Source organism: Heliconius melpomene, chromosome 10 (genome assembly GCF_056956725.1).
Source record: "Heliconius melpomene rosina isolate 202511_hmr_F chromosome 10, ASM5695672v1, whole genome shotgun sequence".
Classification (NCBI taxonomy): Eukaryota; Metazoa; Arthropoda; class Insecta; order Lepidoptera; family Nymphalidae; genus Heliconius; species Heliconius melpomene.
In genome coordinates this window covers 10,390,279-10,412,310 of record NC_140398.1, presented here as the reverse complement: position 1 = coordinate 10,412,310, position 22,032 = coordinate 10,390,279, and the positions used below count along the sequence as shown (strand labels likewise).

Sequence of the window (22,032 nt, the reverse complement as noted above, 5' to 3'; positions counted from 1 at the left end):
TGGTGAGATGGACCCAAAGCGCGGCGTTCAGTTCCGTCACTCAACATGCAATGTCTCCAGAAATCGACGAAAAATGGGGTTCCCTAGTGAAAAACTAGGTTCCCACTGCCTACCCTGCTACATACAATATAAAATACATAGAAACATTAAAAAATAAAATTCTATTAAGCCTTCTTTATCAAACTACCCCTAATTCTCATAATTATCTACATTACCCAATCTTATAAAAAGAATGTCTTACAATTAATCAATATTAACAATAAGCGTTGTAGCTGGAACAGGTGACATAAAATATATCTGCGAATACAAAGAGACATTCAAACAATCGCTTCCAGCCTCCGTCAGTTCATTGATGGCAAGCGGTGTGCGCACGCGCAACCACCACGCCGCCACTCCGCTACCACTCGCCAAGCAACATGGCGGCACTACAAAGTTTACCTGTAAGTTAACTATTCTATTTTTTACTAATATATAAACAACATTTATAAACATTATCTTCTTTAATAGGGGCTGAATTAAATTGTGATTTCATAAATTTTTCATATGCTATTTAGTACTCGATAAAATAATGATATTTTATAGAATTATATTTAATTAACTTAATAAGACTAATTTACAACATAATTTTAAATCTCAGTAATGTATGAGCCGACTTAAGAACGTTATGCAAGATGATGGGAATAAGTGCCTTATGATAATATTTCTTGACAAATCATAAAATTTTCTAATGTTAACATTATGTACTACTTAAGACGAAAACAAAAAATATTATCTGAATATTATATGTATATTAACTTAAACATTCTTCATAGGTATTAAAATTTCGATACTGTATTTCATATGTATTCAGTTGATTTTATATTTAACTTATTTAAAAAAATTAAAACACTATAAAAAAAATAACAAAAAGCTAACAATTTCTCAATATAAACTAACTATATAAATAACAATATAAAAAATTAAAACATATGAATGTTTTTTAATAATGTGACGTTTATGCTATTGGGAATGGAGTTAATATAGCTACATGGACAGCATAATTTTGCGAAACCACCATTCGCGTACCACAAAGGTTGCGTGCGTTTATTTAATTTTCTGTCATTGTTGAAATTTAGTAATGCGTAACGTCTAAGGTCAAAGTGTGCAGAAGATTTTTTTAAAGAATTGGAAAAACGTTTATCTGTAATTAGCGCTAGTAATCCGAAACCAGAATATAAGAGAATTATAAAAATTGTTTAATAACAATCTTTGCTTAATAACGCACTTTCTTTATAAAAGATCTTTATTGAGAGCTAACAATAGATTTTTATATTATAAGCTTTAAGTCCTCAGAGCGCCTTTAAAGCTACATAGAACAATTTCATCATCTAGACGGGCCCAGGTGGGTCATCGAACTGTGTCTCTATTCAGAATGCACAATAATGCACTGGCTGACTTTACAATATCTATCTTTCGCATGCATTTTTAAGAAATGCAGCTTTAAATTCACTTTACGTACCTTCTTACACATTATTACAACAAAAAATTGTCCTTCTAAAAACGTCAGGTCGCATTCGTCATCCTTTTTTATTTCTAAGCATATGTATTTACACATACATTTTAGTTAATAATCATTTTAGTTAATTCATAAGTTAATTTGACCTCAATGACTGCTCGCGTTTCATTTCTTAAACCTTGTGCGTGGGCGTGTCCGTGCGGTCGCTTTAAAGCGTGGATAGCCAAACAGTGGCCCGGTTATACAATAAACATTTCCTGGCTGTGGTAACTAGGCAAAAAGCGCAGGGTTGAGTTCCGCCACTCAATACGCAATGCCTCCAGAATTCGAGGGAAAGTGGGGAACGCAAGTGTTTTAATGAGAACATAATGTCTTAACACTAGACTCCCTGGCCTTCTACCTTCCCTGCTATGGGCGGTATATAGCGTATACCTGAAAAAAAAATGTATTAGGTAATGAGATATATATTTCAGTAAGATTTGCAAAAGATGTATACCTATGCTATATGGTAAAATAAATTGAGTACTTTTTTATGAAGTAAATAAACCAAGTAATTAAAAAGTGATATGTATGAAAAAATGTACTAAAATAAACTTACGACCCAAATTTAAGAAGTTTGAATGCACATGCACACACGAATATAGTGACATTGTCTACTGAGGCCGACTTCCGGATCAAAACCGGACACACTTTACTGGCGTATTATCTGTCATTTACACTCCACCTTCCAACATTTAAGTGACATTTCTCCACCAATTTTGTGAAGGTTTCGAGACCGTCGTGGCACATTGGTACAAACATGTGAATATAAACGCGACGTCGTGTTAGGTTCGATTTCCACTCGGGATTTATTAAATATTTTAATTTCCTCGCTAAACTAAAGTAAAAAAATAAAAACAATTTGATCATGACATTTGGTTATATTATGATTATTATTTTTATTTAATAAACTATTTAATTTAATTTATTGTTTTCGTTTATTTTTTATAAATGCAATTATTTTATTAAAGTAAAAAATGTTTATGGTTCAATAATATTAAACATATTATCTGTTGACATTAAATAAATATAAACCGAAGCAAACGACGACGACGACTACGACTGTCAATAAACATGATATAATTTACATTTAAAGCCAGGAGATTTTCCTGCGTCTAGTGCTTAAGAATTTAAATTTATGTAACAATCAATACTCTAAGTGACAATATTTATCTGTACCTACCTACCTACTTTTATAAGTTTATAATTTAAAACTTTATCAACAACTCACATGTTTAGGCACCTATTATATTAGATGTAGAAATCACAAATACAGGTGCTTTTAAACACAATTTACTCTCTAATGAGAGGCCGTGGTGGCGCAGCGGCACAAGGGTGTGACTGTAACGCGACGGTTGTGGGTTCGATTCCCACTCGAGGAAGTGAAATATTTATTTACGTTTATATTTGTATTTCTTCGCTCTGGTGTCGAGACAAAGTTCTGCCACTCCACACGCAATGCCTCCAGAATTCGGCAGAAAGTGGGGTTCCCTCTGCCTACCCTGCTGTGTGTGGGATACAACGTAAAGCTGATTTTTTTTACTCTCTAATGTATTTTACATAAATATTTACGGTATATAGTTTCACGCTCACACAGGACACATTATGTACTCGCAAATAGCAGGATAGGCAAAGTACTAGTGTCATAACATTTCTTTCTCCACTTTACTACCGAATTTCATTTAAGTCGTGGAAACGCCGCGGTTTGTTTTCCCAGCACCGGGAAAATAATTCACGAATATTCCCGAATGAGTATCGAACCTGCAACTATCGCATTTCAACAGGACGACCATTAGAGGTTATATCAAGTGATAATATAATGTCGTATTAATATTTAAAAAATATTTTACGTTTAATATTATGATTGTGCAAACTATTGCGTTAGAACTCGGCAATGACCTAAAGTTCTTAACGTCTACGATCAACACCAAATAGTTAATATTTAAATTATTCATATACAAAATTATTTATATTATCAGGGACTGACTAACTCAGTTGCAGAATACGTGGTCAATTATATAAGTTATTTTTATTTGTTAATTATTATTTCTTATTCTTTAATCAGATATAAATTTTTAACGTCTCTCGATTTCTCATTTTTAACCAATAATAACTTAAAGCAGAGACTACTCTATGTAAAAAACATAAATAGTATAGATATAATACAATTTAAACACGCAGTAAGTATATATGAGTATATGAGGACTTTAAATTATGTTGAAATATGATATACTCACGTGGACATGGCCATGCACCCGTTTCTTATCCCTTCACTTAAAATTGGTACTTAGATTTAGTATTTATAAATATATATTATACTCACATTAGATTTTCGTAAGTAAGCACGATCTAGAACTAGATTTAATTATCATACAAAATTAATAAGGAATAATTATAAAGTATACCGCACACAGCAGGGTAGGCAGAAGGAACCTAGTGTTAAGATAATCTTTTCCCTCCTTTCCGCCAAATTTTGGAGGCATTGCGTGGTGAGTGGCGGAATTTAACGCCGCACTTTGCCTGGACACCGGAGCGAAGAAATGGAAATATAAATTTAAATTCATATTTCATTTTCTAGAGTGGGGATCGAACCCAGAACCAGTCGCGTTTAAAGTCATACTTTGTGCCCTAGTGCCACGACTAGTCTCGCTTCCTAAGAATAAACCTAAAAGGAAATAAACCTAAACCTCATAAAAATCTAAAAGGATGGTCTCAATCGACTTTCAGTTTTCGAGAAAAATATGAACAAACACACCTACCTATATAGACTTTAGCACATCTAGATATTTGAAAGCCTAATAGACTGGGATCCGACCGTTGAATCCTGCATAAACGAGTTTTCTTAATTAAACCTATATTAATGAATAATACATGATTAGTAGAACAGATTACACCTGGGTTGCCTGGAAGAATCCTGCCGCAATCACCTTTAATTACATTTTTTCGTAACTCGTTTTTGGAGAAAATTGCACCCATACGTTTTTTATATGAATCGCACATCATTTGAAAGATAATCGCATAAGGAATTGGAAAATTAAGGGTTGCCAGCTCTCAGTCTGCCGCAAGTCTAGGGTTGCCTGGTTTAAAGTTGTCACTAAATGTTAATAATTTGCACTCATCTGTTTTTTTAATGAATTATATATCAAATTAAAGCTTATTTTTTTCTGAACACTATAAAACAGGGTTGCCTGGAAAATTCCTGCCGCAAACAGGGGTTGCCAGCGTTTGAAATATTTTATTCCGGTTCCGTTTGACTATGAGAATATACGATGAAATGCGCGGTCTGCCTTATGTTTTAAAGTAAAATATTATATAATAGAAGATCAATCTTAAAATCAATGTTTATTCTAATTGTTCACCTGTTAAATGATGATTTTAATCATATTAAGTACACGCAGAAAACTATTTAAAGATCATAGGGCAGAAGGAATCATCCTTATTTTTCAAGTAAAATAATGAATCTATAAGATTGAGTCTTTGCAAAATCTATTTTCTAAATACTAATATTTATTTATTAATTTAAATTACCATTTTGAAACAATTAAATTATCTAATTAAATAAATGTTTACAAATATCGATCTACTATAAGTTATTAATATACATACATATACATCATGTTCCCTTAATATAATGAAGGGTGACCATTATTGCGGATATTTTTTTTATTAATTATATTGAAAAATACATTTCAATGAACTCTCTCTCTCTCTCTCTCTCTCTTAGTCCTCTACTTGTTTGATTTGACAACGCTTGCCGCAATTTTTTTTTCTCACGCAATTTTTAATAATTTGCATAGGAAAGAAATATATATAATAGAATTATAATAAACAAAACTAAGTTAGCAAAATAAATTCGAAGAAAATCCGACAGTAATGCCGACTAATAAACGCTATTTACGGTTTATGACCAAGAGTCGGCAAATATCAATTAGTTGGCTATTTTTTACTATAGATAAACATTTTGCGGCGCCATACAAAGCAAACCAAATGCAATAAAATTATTTTCGAAGATGTATTGTTTCTAAATGCAATAAAAGTGCAGATGGCCAAATGAGTTGTTTTTGAGCATATTACTTAGTTACTTACCTTTCGTTTTGGAGTAAAGACGTTTTTACTTGACAAAAATGAAGATGTGAAAATGTGATAGAATTTAACAAGGAATCTTTCCAAAAGTGTAAAATTATCTTATTGTTTCGCCAAAAAATGAATTTTAAATACAGTGACATTTTTTTAAATAGTAACACAATGCACGGTTATCATTTACAGTGTTACAAAAAGTTCATTGTTTAAAAACAAAAATATAAAGAAGTATTTTTAATTATTTTCTAATGCAAAACGTAAGTATACTTTAATGTTTAATATTATATAGTTTAATAAAATGTGACAATTGTGGCCGTCGGAATTGCCTCAGTTTTGATTACACTAAGTTAGGGACGTGAGTGAGTGATTACGCTTTATTATAATTATAAGGACAATTCTTTCAGACCTAAATGCCTTAAAAACTATCAGCATAGACGGACAAGTTCTTGCTAGCGACATTTTTTTATCTATATTTTTTAATAGTTTTTATTAGTTGAATAGTTTTCATTTACTTTGCAAAAACGTAAATATTCGTACCAAAAAGATGGGCGCCATAGTTCTTTCTACGGATACGGACGGCGTTGTCAAATCAAACAAGCAGAGGGCGAAGAGAGAGAGAGATTGTTTATTGAAATGTAATTTTCCATATTTTCTTAATTAATAAAAAAAATATCCGCAATAATTGTCACCTCTCATTATATTAAGGAAACATGTTGTAATTAATACCTTATAGTAGATCGATATTTGTGGACATTTACTTAATTAGATAATTTAGTTGTTTTAAAAGGGTTATTTAAACTAATAAATAAATATTAGTATTTAGAAAATAGATTTTGCAAAGACTCAATATTATAGATTCATTATTTTACTTGAAAAATAAGGATGATTCCTTCTGCCCTATGATCTTTAAATAGTTTTCTGCGTGTACTTAATATGATTAAAATCATCATTTAACAGGTGAACAATTAGAATAAACATTGATTTTAAGATTGATCTTCTATTATATAATATTTTACTTTAAAACATAAGGCAGACCGCGCATTTCATCGTATATTCTCATAGTCAAACGGAACCGGAATAAAATATTTCAAACGCTGGCAACCCCTGTTTGCGGCAGGAATTTTCCAGGCAAGCCTGTTTTATAGTGTTCAGAAAAAAATAAGCTTTAATTTGATATATAATTCATTAAAAAAACAGATGAGTGCAAATTATTAACATTTAGTGACAACTTTAAACCAGGCAACCCTAGACTTGCGGCAGACTGAGAGCTGGCAACCCTTAATTTTCCAATTCCTTATGCGATTATCTTTCAAATGATGTGCGATTCATATAAAAAACGTATGGGTGCAATTTTCTCCAAAAACGAGTTACGAAAAAATGTAATTAAAGGTGATTGCGGCAGGATTCTTCCAGGCAACCCAGGTGTAATCTGTTCTACTAATCATGTATTATTCATTAATATAGGTTTAATTAAAAAAACTCGTTTATGCAGGATTCAACGGCCGGATCTCAGGGTATAAATTTTTATTATATATTTACTAGCGGTCGCGCGCAGGTTTGCCATGTTGCACCGTTGCCATAGATAGCAACGTGTATGTCACTTTATTCAAAAGTGTATATTGTCAAAGAAACGGTTATGTTTGAGTGCTATGTTTATTTTATTAATTAAAGGTATTTTAAACATTATTTTAATAAAATAAATTATTAGTATTTCCAATTATACTCCACACCATTATTGAAAGTGTAAGAAGGTTCTAGTCAGTCCACGTGCGTGTTACAATAGGTAAGTGAATGTTAACCGACCTGCTGCAGGGTATAAATAATAGTGTACTTAAAAGTTTGTATCATATATTTGGTACAAGATGACCTTTGATTAGTAATTTAGCCTTACTCATAATAAGCCATTGTTATAAACATTTAAAATTTAATTAAAGCTAGCTACTTTATAATGTAGGTAGGTATTTAAATCAAACAATTTGTTTATCTTCTCACATTTCACAACTTTACAGAGATAACGTAATAATTATTTTTTATGTTAAGAGAGAGACAGAGAGATACTACCTACATACAAATAGCTTAACTAGTATGAAATGTCATACATTATTTTGTGCTTTAAATATAACTGAAGTAATAAATTATTTTGAGTCTTTGTCAGTTTCAAAACCTACTTATACTATTTAATAGCATTGTTAAAAAAAAACATAAACAAAAAGTTTTCTCAGTTTCGATCAATGTCCTATTAGTTTCAGGTCTGTACCACAATAAGCCCAACAAAATTTACCTGCGTGACCAATCGGAGCTAGTGTTAAGTATAGTTATAGAGCGGAAACATAGCGAAAAAAACTAATTTATCTATTATATTTCTTGCTTTATTAATAGCTAACGCAGCCATATATGGACAGAATGAGATTTGAATTGTTTTAATGTGATTTGATCCCATGTCCCATAGCTAAAGTAGGTAAATACCTATTTAAATACATAGTTTACTCGTATGTTATTATAATTATTAAACTAACAGATGTAGGTAAATTAAATATAAAGTATAGTTTACATATAATTGTTCACTTACCTTAGTAACGTTACTTTAGGTATACATTTGCTATTATTTTTACTATTAATTTACAAAATATTGAAAGTTGTTTTATTTTGTATTGATTTTATTCGGTTATTGTAACTTTCATTATATTACGCCTATTCAAAATAATTATTCTACTTAATATTTTGTATTTTTCTCTATAAATTATTTAAAAGTAAATCTTTTGAGAAAATAAAAGTCTATCACCGTAAATTTGTTTTGATAATAGTGAAAATTACATTAAGCCACTTTTTCACAATACATTTCTATATGTTTTTATAATCTATGTACTTGTATAGTTTTTGTAGTTATTCTGTAAGCCACATATGCCGATGTGCTATAAAGCTGACTGATATTAAAAAGAGTAATTGGAAACCACTGTAGCTAATTGTACTACATAAGTATTTAGTATTTGTCAAGTAGGATTATAAACTATAGTATATATAATATTGCTATGTTCAAGGCGAACGCTAATTGCTCTCTTTAGGTACAATTGCCTCACAATGCTATACATAAACAAGTTTCCTTAACGTACTTAGTAAATTGAGTGAAAAAAATGCAACAGATATTTGCAGTCTTAGTCATATAACATGACATTTACATTATAATAGTTACTATATACTAGCGGCCCGCCCGTGGCCACCCGCTTGAATTATACGACTATTTATTTATTAAATATCGATCCCGCGGGAATTACGGGATACTGTTCCACAAGCTCTTATATCTTTCAGTGATAGTTCCATAAAAATCGATTCTCATGTTCCGGAGATTGGCTTGGATATACCTACAGATAATCAAACAGACAGATAGAAAATTTAAAACGTTTATTTGTATTTCAGTATTGTAAATAGTTATATGCACTTTAAAAAATAGTTATTTTAAAATCACAGACAGACAATCAAATTTTATTTATTTGTAGATACCTATACAAGTATAGATGTAAGGATTATCAGACAGACATTTCTATGAAAATGTTTATTTTCTTCATATTGAGATAGTTATTGTACTTATACTGATAACGAGACAAATCGTAGCGTTCAGTTTTGCCGCTGAACACACTATACCTCTAGAATTTGGCGGAAAATTGGGAACAGAAGTGTCTTAACATTAAGTTCTCAAGCAGAGGAATCTCTGCCTACCCTAGTATGTGCTAAATAAATGCATTTTAACTAATACAAGTTCTTAATCAATTCCAGTGGCTCTTTGTAGCTTTTGCGGTGAATTTGGCAGTACCAACTCCAGGAAGAATACCGAAGGTGTACAACGCTTTGATCACGTCTAATCAAAACTTGGAACCAAGCAAAGCCTTTCCCGTATATCAACCGGTGTTGCATAATGCCTTTCCATTCCCGTTGCAAACTGTCGTCTATGGAGATTATCCCTTAACCAATGTAAGTTTTATGTAATAATCTTTTTTTCAGACATTTTTATCAGAATCCTAAATATTTATTTAGTTGTGATATAGAGACCATATTACTATAATGACGTTTACATGCTTAGACAAGAATACAAATGTAGATTGCACAGTACGCAGTGCAGGAGTAATATGATGTATTTTCGATTATCTTAAATAAATTGAGAACGTTCATAATAATTCGTGCAGATAATATTTAGAAACCCTCATTGATTTTAGCTATAAAATGTATTTTTTTTTAAAGTTTTTTGAGTTTTAAAAAGTTTACCAAAGTCTTTAATGAAAAAAAAAATATTTCAGGGTCTTGTCCCAGTTCCTGCAGTGCCTCCAAAGGATGCCACAGCAAAACCGGAAGAGACTCCTTCATCTACTGCCGCAGTTCCATCGGAGAATGCATCTGAGGATGCAGTCACAGAAAAACCTTCGTCTTCTCCTGAGCCAAGTCCGGCACCAGAGAGTGAAGCGACACCTTCACCACCACCAATTCCAAAAACTGAGTCGCCAATACCTCTTAACGAATTTGGTTTACCTCCGCAAATATTACCTCTCGGTCGTATAAATCCCGGTTACCAGTACACTCAATTAGCTACATATCCTTACACATATCCGGGACTGAGGTTTTACGATCCTTATGATCCTTTTGGATTTCATACCTATGCAAACTGGCCTCTTTACCAACCACTTACAAATTTCATAGGACAATCGCTACCCCTTAACGTTAAAACAGAAGCAGCTTCAACACCAGCGGTTGCTCCTGCTGTCGAAGATAAGCCTTCTCAATCTCCACCCTCAGAACCAAGTGATCTAAATGTACTCAATTACTCTGCGAAAGACCCTGCTATACCTAACGTTCCACCTCCACCATTACCGCAAGGAGGGCTGAAACCTGATAATAAATAAAAATATCATATTTGTATACTCATTATTCATAGTAAAAACTTTTAAAATTTATAAGAGCTCATAGTATCTAGGAGTAACATACCATATCGAGGTACTAACTTTAATTCATTTAAATCCATTTTGTAGAAGTAAAAAATCATATACATATGATTTTTTTATTTAAGTTCCTCTTTTGGCAAGTGTATACTACAAATATGAGTTAGTATTGATATAGTTTTATATGGTTGATTGGTTATAATTGTGATATTAAGTAATTATTAACCTCTGAATTATATTTTTTAAATACTCCTGTTGATATAATTATGTACATTCTAATTATTTATAATGTTTTATACTTCATTATAAGTTTAAAATAAATATCGTGTTTTATATTTAAAGTCTTCCTTTTTTGACGTATTTCATATTACACACGATGCTGCTCGATTGATAAATACATATTAAATATATTTTAATATTGAAGTTAATAATGGTTTTATGTTTTTAACGATTTTTTTTTCAGACATTACAAACAGTCCTATTTTATTAAAAAATACCTACGAGTATACTACATGAAAACTTTCTATATATGAGCAAAAGTTTATTTCATTAAATTAGTTACGCCATAATTCACAATTCCTATTTATACAAACTAAAAGCTCCATTCTCATTTAATGATAAGAGTTAAGCATTTATATTTACCCGCATGAGTGTACGCATACACATTATTTGGATGAAGTAAAATCAGTGAACATGGCTTTAGTGATACGGTATCGAAATTGTTTTCCTGTGTGGGATGGTGACAGTAATGTTAATAAACTGATACATTCGTTACGGCAGATACAGGGTGCTTGTAAATATTATATATTTAATACATTTCCCAGAGCTTTCTTAACCAAAAGCTTTTAAATAAACCTTATATTAGTAGGGCTTAAATAAAACCAATAGTTAGTTTCTAATAGATTATGATATATTAGATGTGATTTTCTCTACAAAGTATATTAATAAATAATTTAATTTTAATATGTCAAAAATTTGTTACATAATTACGGGCTTTGTTATTTAAACACGGCGTCTAGTGCAAAGTCGCTTAAGCTATAACAAAGGTAAATATTATTAACCACCAATGCCAGTCGTCGCTAGATTCCCAGGTCCCCTCTGCCCTTTAAAAAGGTAATAAAAACAGTGCGTTTACAAAAAAAATAAACTTGTAACTTCCATTTATTTTTTTATTTATTTTATTTTTATTTTACAAGTTATTTTTTTTTAGGTTTTTGTATAAAGTAGGAGATATTCGAGTTGGAGTTGAACTCATAACCGTCACGTTTAAGTTACACATCGTCGTATCCCTGCGCTACGACGGCCTCGAGCACATCTCTTATACTTAGTGAACGCCGCTATCTTATATGAAATGTGCGTAATGGGCTTGTGCCCTTGTGGACTGTAGTTATATACTTCTCTTGGTTTTGTTAGTAAGTATATGATGTATTTTTATTAATATTTTATATTATTTATATATAATTCTGACACTTTATATTCTACTTTCTGCCTGTTTTCAGGATTTTGCGCGTTGAATAGCGGTTTATAGTAAGACGATGATTTTATTATTTATTTTTATACATGTTTAAAATTGTTCCAAGCTTTAAACAGCCTATATAGTATACATATACGTACATGTGCTATCTTATCCAAACGCTTGTAGTAAATCTCAGATTGCTTTTTGCTGGCATGAAAGCTAGTAGTTTTATCGTACTGGATTAAGTCACCTTTTTAGCATAAACCATTTATTTATATAACATCCTATTTTTCAGTATCTGCTATGTTCAATGTAATATTTATTTTTTGCATTGTCGTTTTAATACGTTCTGGAATACAGGTAAAATAAGAAAATATGAATTATTACTTAGAATAAAAATATTATATAATGCAAAATATGTTACATTATATGAAATATTTCGTTTCTTTATTTCTTAGTTTTTAAATATTTAAATGAATTAATTGTGATTTTACAGATTTGTATTGAAGAAAATTCTAATTTTAATGTGAGTGCCGAGTGGAATCAAAGTTTATCGGCCAATAATGTCACTTTAGACCAGAGTTGCTATAATAATGAGAATCAAATAACAAAAAATTGTGCTAATTCTGAATCGCAACCATGCTTACATATTGAAAAGTACTATAATCTTTCGGCATGTCCACCTGGCTTCGAAAAATTCTCTCATAGCAATAATCAATATTGTTATCAAACTAAAGACGCATTGCAATGGGATTACCCATGTTTAAAAAGTGGAGGTGCTTCCGTTATTACGGATCTAAGTGATGAAGACGTTAATTCGCTATTAACTTCGTTGCGCCAAAGGAATATATCACGTTTCTTCTGGTTACCAGCTAAGCGAGCTAAGTTTTTGAGCCAAGTGCAGTGGTTCATACCGGGTCCAAAATGGGGGCACTTTCTTCAAGGAAATAATAATTTAAAAATCCAAACGGCCATTTTGAAGTCTTGTTTGTTGCTTGATATTGAACTAGGAGTCTTGACCACAGAAATTTGTACAGAAAAGCACCCTAGTTTATGTTTTTATATTAATGACATTAATTATTATCCAGCCAAATGCCCCGATAGATATCATTCCGTTCGTTACATGCCCGATGAAGGTATTTGTCTTGGAATTGAATATTTTGACACAAATTTAACTTACAGTGACTTTATTAATAATGGAATATGTAAAAGTCCAATGGGAGATGGAAATAATAATGATTTGACTAGATTTATTTTTAAAAAGATAGCAGAGTTAAATAAGCTACCAGATGACGAATGGTGTTGGTTTACGTCTACCTACTATAATGGCGAAGACAATGATTATACCAATTTATTGAAATTGTTATTTCCTGAAATGTATATGTCTATAAATAATATTGGAACACTAAGAATTACAGGTAATAATTCGTCAACATTGCTTTCTTGTATGGCGTGTCAAACAGAAATTATTTACGAAAAAACTGAATTAATGTTTGAGTATATTGAAGAAGATAATCTGATGTACCTCACTGTATACTATGCCTCTGGTCTTTGGAAATACAATAAAAATGATCGTGGAATACAGTGTTTTTCTGACGCTAAAGGTTCCGTAAAGGTAATTGATATCAATGAGCTACCGTTATTTGAAAGGCAACATAGCCAGAATTCTACCTTTGACATCAGAGCATCAGATATAATGATGTATGAAATACATTTAATAACGGACAGAGCGGCACAGTATTGGTGTGAAGGACATACAATAGATTTTTCTTTGATACAAACTGATAAAATAGTTGTCAATCCTCAAGGTCATGATGTTCATGTATTTTCTTTAGTTATTAAGGTTTTTGTTTCAACTGAAGACATAGAAAATATTTTAGAAACAGTCAAATTAGAGTTAAGTTCCAATATAACAAATATATTTAATGCAAAGAAAGTCCTCTTAATGGAGTATCTTGAGTATAGTTTAGATCACTTAATGGTTTTAATGCATATAGATATTGCTATTGAAAATATCCATGAGGAACCTGGTCATAATATTCAACATACTTATAACATTATATCTGAAATTGCGAGATCAGAACTTCCTAAATACAATTATATTCTTATAAATATTTCTAGTTCTATGTACTGTCTACCTACAACGTCAGACGATAACCATATGAAACTTAATTGGGAATTGACACCGATTGGACATATAGCTGCGCCAAGTCAATTTTGCTTACAAGAAAATGGTTTGCCCGTAAGGAGAATGTGCGCCGGTTCATACCTTTTAGGAAGTTATTGGAGTAATGTACAAGGAAATTGTAATCAAAATTATAAGCCAAGTCATACAACAACATTTTTGTATAATTTTTTTAAAGGACTAATACCTGATAGCAACACATCTCGTTTTCTTACAGATGGTCTGGGATTTGTGTTATCTGATACTAAAATTATTATACCAGCAGACATCTATTATTTGTCAATGTCATTACAACATTTTTTAAACATAGCCCATGATAATCAAACAGCTATTGAAATGGGAAACATTGATCATATAGCCTGGGTCATGGACAGAATTAGTGTACTTGATTATAGATACTTACGGCTAGCACAAACACTTAATTCGACTAACATCATTTTAGACTCTGTAAATCACATTATCGAAATGTTAGTTCGAACCAATAAGCAATCTAAAGATTTACGCAATTTAAGACGTGATTATGTAATGGACTATCAAATTGCAATTCAACCACAATTTATTATACAAATTTCTTATCCGTCGATTAATAATATTAGTGGTCTAGCAGTAATAAGAAATTCTTCAAACAATACAAATTTTATGGATGTAACAATAAAACCTTTATGCAAGAATACAACTTTAGATGAAGTTTTATCTCTCGAAAACTTAGAAATCGCTACTTGGCTACCTGAAAATGTTCTTGATTCCTTAATAAAGATTGGAAATGAAAGTAAGACTAAAGAAGATACAGATAATGAAGATATACATATAACTATGAACGTTTTTTATAATGATGCTATATTTCAAGAGTTAGATTTAAACAAACATAAAGTAAACAGTCGTATTATAGGTGTTTCAATACCAGGATTTATATCAAACTTTAATAATCCAATGCCTTTAGTTTACAAAAACCTAAATGCACCTAGCTATGAACAAATTTGTGGGTATTGGAATTTTCAAAAGAATTCATTAAGTAAAGCTCCTGGATATTGGTCAAATAGCGGATGCTATCTAAAGCAATCTAAGAATGGCTTAGTTATTTGTGAATGTTACCATTTAACTCACTTTGGTCAATTATTAAATATGGGTCGAAACAAAAATGTTAGTGACTCTGTTGACATGGTAAAACATAATAAGTCACTTAATATAATATCTCTTGTTGGAAGCTTTCTTTCATTACTTGGCATAGCTGGCATATGGATTACTGCTTCTGTGTTTCAGGCGTGGAGAAAAAAGGCAGGGACTAAAGTGTTATTACATTTATCAGCATCAATTGCCTTACCGCTAATATTTATGATAGTCTTTAATTTGGATAACAGTATAATAAAAGAAAATAATGGAAATTATATAATAACAAATAATTTAAAACCCGTATGTATCGCTTTAGGAGCTTTGTTGCACTACTCTGTACTAGCAAGTTTCATGTGGATGTTAATAACTGCTGTTTTACAATTTATAAGATATGTAAGAGTTCTGGGTGCTTACAGGCCATCCAGATTTATGATAAAATTTACTTTAATCGGTTGGGGTATTCCACTAATACCTGTTGCAATTGTTTTAATTTTGGATAAAGACAACTACATACCAGATTTGATAAATAAACAATCTAAATATTCAATATGTTACCCTACCGGTTTCTATATGATTGTTAGCGTTATTGCACCAATTGCCATTATTCTTATTATAAATGTAACTTTGTTTATTTTGGTAATTTGTGCCATTTCGAAAGGTCCCGATGGTAAACTGAGATCAGCAGATGTTGACCTTATCGGTGCACAATTACGGCTTTCAGTATTTTTGTTTTTTTTACTTGGTCTGACTTGGATTTTCGGAATATTTTCATTTTCAAATAACTTAATGTGGTCTTATCTTTTCTGCCTTACGTCTACATTACAGGGATTTGTGCTTTTTGTTTATTTTATTATTTGTGATTCTCAGACAAGAAACTTATGGGTAACTTTAATGAAACCACAGTTTCTTTTAAATTCTTCAAGAGAGAGCATCACTAGTATGAGCAATGATTAAATATTTACTATATCTACCTTTAAAGCTTAAGCTTTACAATTTGGTTTTTATATCTCTATATGTAAGTTTACAAAACCCTTACTAAGTGTAATAGGGACGATTTGAAAAGCTAGACGCTTATAGTTACGTAAAAACCATAAATGTTATGGTTTAGATAATTTTTAGATATGTAAGTGTACGTTTAATATATTTAGATATTCCAGAAAACAGGATTATTTAATAATCAATGATGTCAATGCAGTTATAGAATTGAAAATAAGCACAGAATGTAATTACTCTCTTATACCAGTGGTATACAACAATAGTGTATGTTAAAACATCGTTTGTAATATTAATTTTATATATATCGCAAATTTATTTGTAACATGATTTTGTTAATAATTAAGATATCTAAAGTAATAAACAATTTCCAAAATCATAATCACATCCATTTATTTTATTTGAACTATTTTTTTTTATGAAAAGAGCGTCTCTTTCGTCCTAACAATGGTACACATTCTTTTCAACTTCCTCACAAGCAACAATATTTACTAACATATTCTACAAGATCATTATCTGATTGCACGACACTTAGATCTGACATCGATATGAACATTTGGAAAATAATTCCAATGACTTGTACGTATATGAACTTCTACTTTTGTTTAATCTTTAATAATTTTGCACATAATTATGTTCTAATAGCACTCATTGAGTACTCTAGTCAAAACTTTGGAAAGTATAGTAAAATATATATTTATATCTTATTATTAGTGGGTTAAAAATTTCTTATAATAATTAGTAACACATAAATATTTTTTATCTTCGAAAAAAAATTACTTAACCATCCATTGTTATGCAACTACAATTGTATATAATGAAATAAATATTTAGCACTTCTTTTCGGATCTCATAGAAATGTCAATTCACATTATTTAAATCGCAAACAAAAGTAAAAATAATTATATTTGAAATATGATTTATTAATAATTTTAAATTAAATGAAATTATTATTTACACAAATTTTAATATAATAACATGAGTTTTTTTCGCTAGTTTTGATACAAATAGCGTCAGGTATGTTAAGGGACTTTGCAACATGTCACGACGACTTCGAATTAAAACCTCCAGATGGTGTTTTAAAGGAACACACTTTTACATGGCTCGGTTTTGCTCAATATTCACACGGTAAGTAAATTTATGGCTTTAACAATAAAAGTTATAAAATTTAATTAAATATAATAATGTCCTATTGTATTCGTAACTGACGAAAATAAAAGTGCAAAATTAGGAAAGATTTAATTGTTATATTAATATATATTTTAGAGATTATTACAAAATAAAAGTCGACGTTGAGTTCCCCCACTCAACACGCAATGCCTCCAGAATTCGGCGGAAAGTGGGGAACGGAGTATGTTAACACTATTCCCGCTGCCTACTTTACTGTTTGCGGGATACAGCGTGAAGCTGATTTATTTTTTATTTATCTTAAATAACGCTTTATTTGAAAATAAATACTTTTAGTTCAATAGTAATTGAATATTTCAGTGACAACGGGTCTACCCCATCACAGCCGAGCACCACGCGTTGTATTGATTCACAAGCAATTTGCTGTAGGGACCGCTACTGATATGCTACGTTTGCCCAAAAATTATAAATTGTAAATATTAACATCAAGTTTAAATTAATTAAAATATTATTTATTTACATTTAAATATTTTAGCAGATCTATAAACTCCAGAGTTTGGCGGAAAATCTTAAGGGAGCGGACTCTGCTACATGCGGAATTCAACATGGAAAAAAAAACTATAAATTTGTCATAAATTTGGATGTAAATAAACGCCATATGTTATAAAGAATAAACTTCTTTTAAAAATAGATATTTTATACATCTATTTATATATATTGAAACGAACAATTTCCGAGTTTCTTGCCTTAATAGAATGCTTTCCTAGCTTGTGGTAGCTCTATATTTATAGTGCTTGCAAAAATATTTTTTTAAAGTGACATTTTGTTTCGAATTTTAAATTTATATCTCCAGAGGAAAAATTATATTTGGAGACTATGAACGTGATGAAGAGGAATGTGGTCTAACCCGTTCACAGATCAAAATGGGGGTAAAGTGTCCTCGTGCTTATATTGAAATGCCGCTTGTGGACATAACACCTCATCCTGAATATTCCAGGTATCTATTAAAATAGTAAAAAGAAAATCAAAATATATATATTATTTAAAAATAATAATAAAAAATTAAAATATAATTAATTAATTTGTCTTATTGCCTACAGATTCGGAGTGGGAAACAGTGTGGCGCTTATAAAACTTTTGCGCCCTGTTAAATCCAGTGAGACATTATACGTAACTATAATAATAATTAATAGGATATCATATAAAATAATACTAAAAAAAACTGGCAACGACGCACGAAGAGTAATATGAACCCATTGTGCATACAATGGGTTCATATTACTCTTCAAGATAAAATGTTCTTATTATATAATATAGTTTTGGTGTCAAACACAAAATCCATCTCTCTAAATTGGTGGAAAGTAAAAACGGAGAGTACTATCTTTTTACTATCTCTCTATTTCAAATACCAATTTACAGTTTAGAAAACAAATAAATATAATTAATAATATTGTGTAATACATACGCTTGTATGCACAGCATTACTTATTTTATTAGGTATTCTTCACCTTTAAATTAGAGAGAAGAATGGAGAAATATCGCTTTGTATCTATGTAATATCTTTACAAAATACAAGAGATATCCCAGATAATTCTATATTTCTTTAAGGTTATATGATACCAGTTTGTTTACCCTCGTTGAATGAACGTGATAAGAAACGAAGAAATAAATTTGTTTTCATGGTTGATTATTTAAGCTGTAAGTACTAGTATACTTTTTACAACATAAAAAAATATTATATTAATTAATTATTACTCGAATATTTTTCCTTACCAGCTGTTCCAAGGGATTTTGATTCCGAGAAAATGGCCAAAAAATCTTTAAAAATGTTCACTCACAAAGAATGTAGGAAACATCGAATGCTGTCGGTATGTCGATACATAGATTTAAAGCCAATGAATTATTAAAGCTATGGAACGCATGAGTGTGAACATAATTAATGAATGTAAAAGCTTATTACTTCTTACAGCGCCTAGGAAGTGAAGGTGTTACCCATGTGCTTTGCAGCTCAGGGTGTGGCATCCGATCCGGAGCGCCTATTATCAGTCATGCCAAAGAAGGAACATTTCAGCTGATGGGTATTGCAGTTGGCGGTGCGCCTTGTATCCGACGGTCCATGCGACGACGACTTAATAGAGAACCCCCGTTGTATATAGATGTATACCCATATGTGACATGGATCATAAATTATATAACTGCATTTGTGCTTCCACGACCCTATCCTGAAAACTATATGCTAATGGAAAGCGGTTCAAGTATGTTTGTAGGATGTTCATGTATTTGTAGCGTAGCTTGAAAAAAATTATCAATCAATATGCGTAGTTTTGTCTCGAGGTATCCTGGTGTCTATTTATTATATTATTAGTGAAACTTTTGTGTTTAAATAAGGTATTTTTTTAGGTATGGGTATTAAAAATGAATATTTAAGAGCAAGACGAACACAAAAATCTGGTTGGCGAGCACGTACCTACGCCGTTGGTGATTACTGCTTTAAAAGTTTAAAAAAGCAGAGTGCTACTTCAATCTTTTATTCGGAAAAGTTTGAAGTGAATGCCGATCCTCCAGCTAAATTAAACATTATAATGAAGGTTACATTTTGAAACTGACATTACTGACAGTAAATTACTTGAAATAATTTTTGATGATATGATGATATTGTAATGTAATCACATTGTGTACTTACAGGTGTCGGCGGGAGTGGAATGTACCATTGTGTGTGCTCGTATGCTTCTCCCGAATCGATTGTCGATACCAACAGTCGACGGCGTCGGAGGATACAATATTACTTTAACATTCAATACTCTATGGTTTCCATATACATTTTATTTTTCCTTAGGACTTAATGGAAAAAATACAACTGCTAGGGACTTTAACAAATGGATAGTTGAAAGATCTGCTGGGTTTTGGTAATTGTTACTTACATATTTAAATAAAAGCTCGTAACTTTGTTTGTGTGGACTTCATGGCCCTTCCCAGACTATTCCCATATATCAAATGTTCCCATTTAGTATTACATTGGACCCAAAATTATGCCACTAATTTAGCGTGGATGTCCTATTATCTTATGTATATATATGCAGAGTAGATTATATTTTGATATAGGTATCTACTATAACGAAACAGAAAAACATTAAAAAACATATACTATCTCTCTCTCATTCTGGTTATACTTCAAAGGACCTTTGTAATAACGTATTTCATTTTATATTAAACTAGTGGACGCGCGCAGCTTCGCTTGCTTATTGCTTAGGGGTGAATTCTAATAAACTTTGAAACACGTGTTCAATAAAATATTTTTAAGAGTCTCAATTTCAAATTTTATAAAAATCAGTGGCGATTTAAAGATTTTTCTATATAAAATTTTAACCCCTTATTTACACCCCTAGGGGATGAATTAAAATAAACCACGAAACTTATGTTCAATTAAATATTTTTAAGAGTCTAAATTTCAAATTTTATAAAAATCGGTGGCGATTTAAGAATTTTCCCATACAAACTTTCAACCCCTTATTTGCACCCTTAGGGGGTGAATTCTAGAAAACCATGAAACATGTATTTAATTATATACGTTTAAGAGTCTAAATTTCAAATTTTATAAAAATTGGTGACGATTTAAAAAAACCTATACAAACTTTCAACGCCTTATTTGCACTCTTAGGGGCAGAATTCTAGAAAACGATGAAACACGTGTTCAATTAAATAGTTTTAAAAATCTAAATTTCAAATTTTATAAAAATCGGTGCCGATTTAAATTTTTTTCCATACAAACTTTGAACCCCTATTTCACCCCTTTAGGGTTAAGATTTTTCAAAATCCCTTCTTAGTGGATGTCCAGATTACGAAAGTAAACTTTTGTCCAAATTTCACATATCTACGCACAGCGGTTACGGCTGTGCGTGCGTCTTACCTCAGTCAGTGAGGACAAGTCCTTTTATATATATAGACTAGCGACCCTCTTGCGGCTTCGCCCGCTTTTACTACTGGATTATTCATATAATATATGTCTGCAAAGTACTTGAGATAATGTGAAAATTAATTAAACCCTAATGCAACCCGCATTTTCGTAGTTTCAATAAGGATTTTCCAATTGTTTGTTTTACACAGCAAGGATTTTTTAGTAGGTACCGTAATTTTAAATCTGTGCTACTGATCTTTTCATGTACTTATTAAAATATATTTAAATGACTATTTTTAGATAGTTAAATGACTATTTTTAAACGGAAGAAATTATAAACAAAAACCTACCTACTAATAACTACTACAAAAAATGTGAAACCAAATATATCGCGCTGAAATAATACATTCAACTCCAATTATCCAATACGTGCAAACGCATCTAAATCTTCGTTCCTATGCCTCTATAGCGGGCGGGTTTTTTTTTCGAGCTTGTGGTTAATGCTGAAGAGGGTATTCTGTCCCTAATGAAAAGCAAGTACTACGTGGCTGCCTGTGAGGAAAATGAAATAGAATGCATTGGCCGGGAATCGAACCCGGGCCGCCCGCGTGGCAGGCGAGCATTCTACCACGGAACCACCGATGACTGCTCATGACGCGCTTGTATAAGCAAAACGTCGCGGAGCGCGTTTCGCAGCAAGGATGTTTTGATATTGTAACAACTTCT

The 22,032-nt window shown here is 31.2% G+C and overlaps 2 protein-coding genes across 2 annotated transcripts; both read left to right on the top strand.

Moving 5' to 3' along the window:
* The first annotated feature begins 280 nt into the window (after positions 1-280).
* On the top strand, positions 281-10,860 carry LOC146535568 (uncharacterized). Its single transcript, XM_085192253.1, has 3 exons — positions 281-440; positions 9,386-9,580; positions 9,904-10,860. Exons 1-3 carry the CDS (start codon positions 417-419, stop codon positions 10,501-10,503), a joined length of 819 nt encoding a protein of 272 aa, XP_085048379.1. The 5' UTR covers positions 281-416; the 3' UTR covers positions 10,504-10,860.
* Positions 10,861-10,915: 55 nt separating this feature from the next.
* On the top strand, positions 10,916-16,503 carry LOC146535567 (uncharacterized). Its single transcript, XM_085192252.1, has 2 exons — positions 10,916-12,355; positions 12,492-16,503. Exons 1-2 carry the CDS (start codon positions 12,299-12,301, stop codon positions 16,242-16,244), a joined length of 3,810 nt encoding a protein of 1,269 aa, XP_085048378.1. The 5' UTR covers positions 10,916-12,298; the 3' UTR covers positions 16,245-16,503.
* Positions 16,504-22,032: the final 5,529 nt, after the last annotated feature.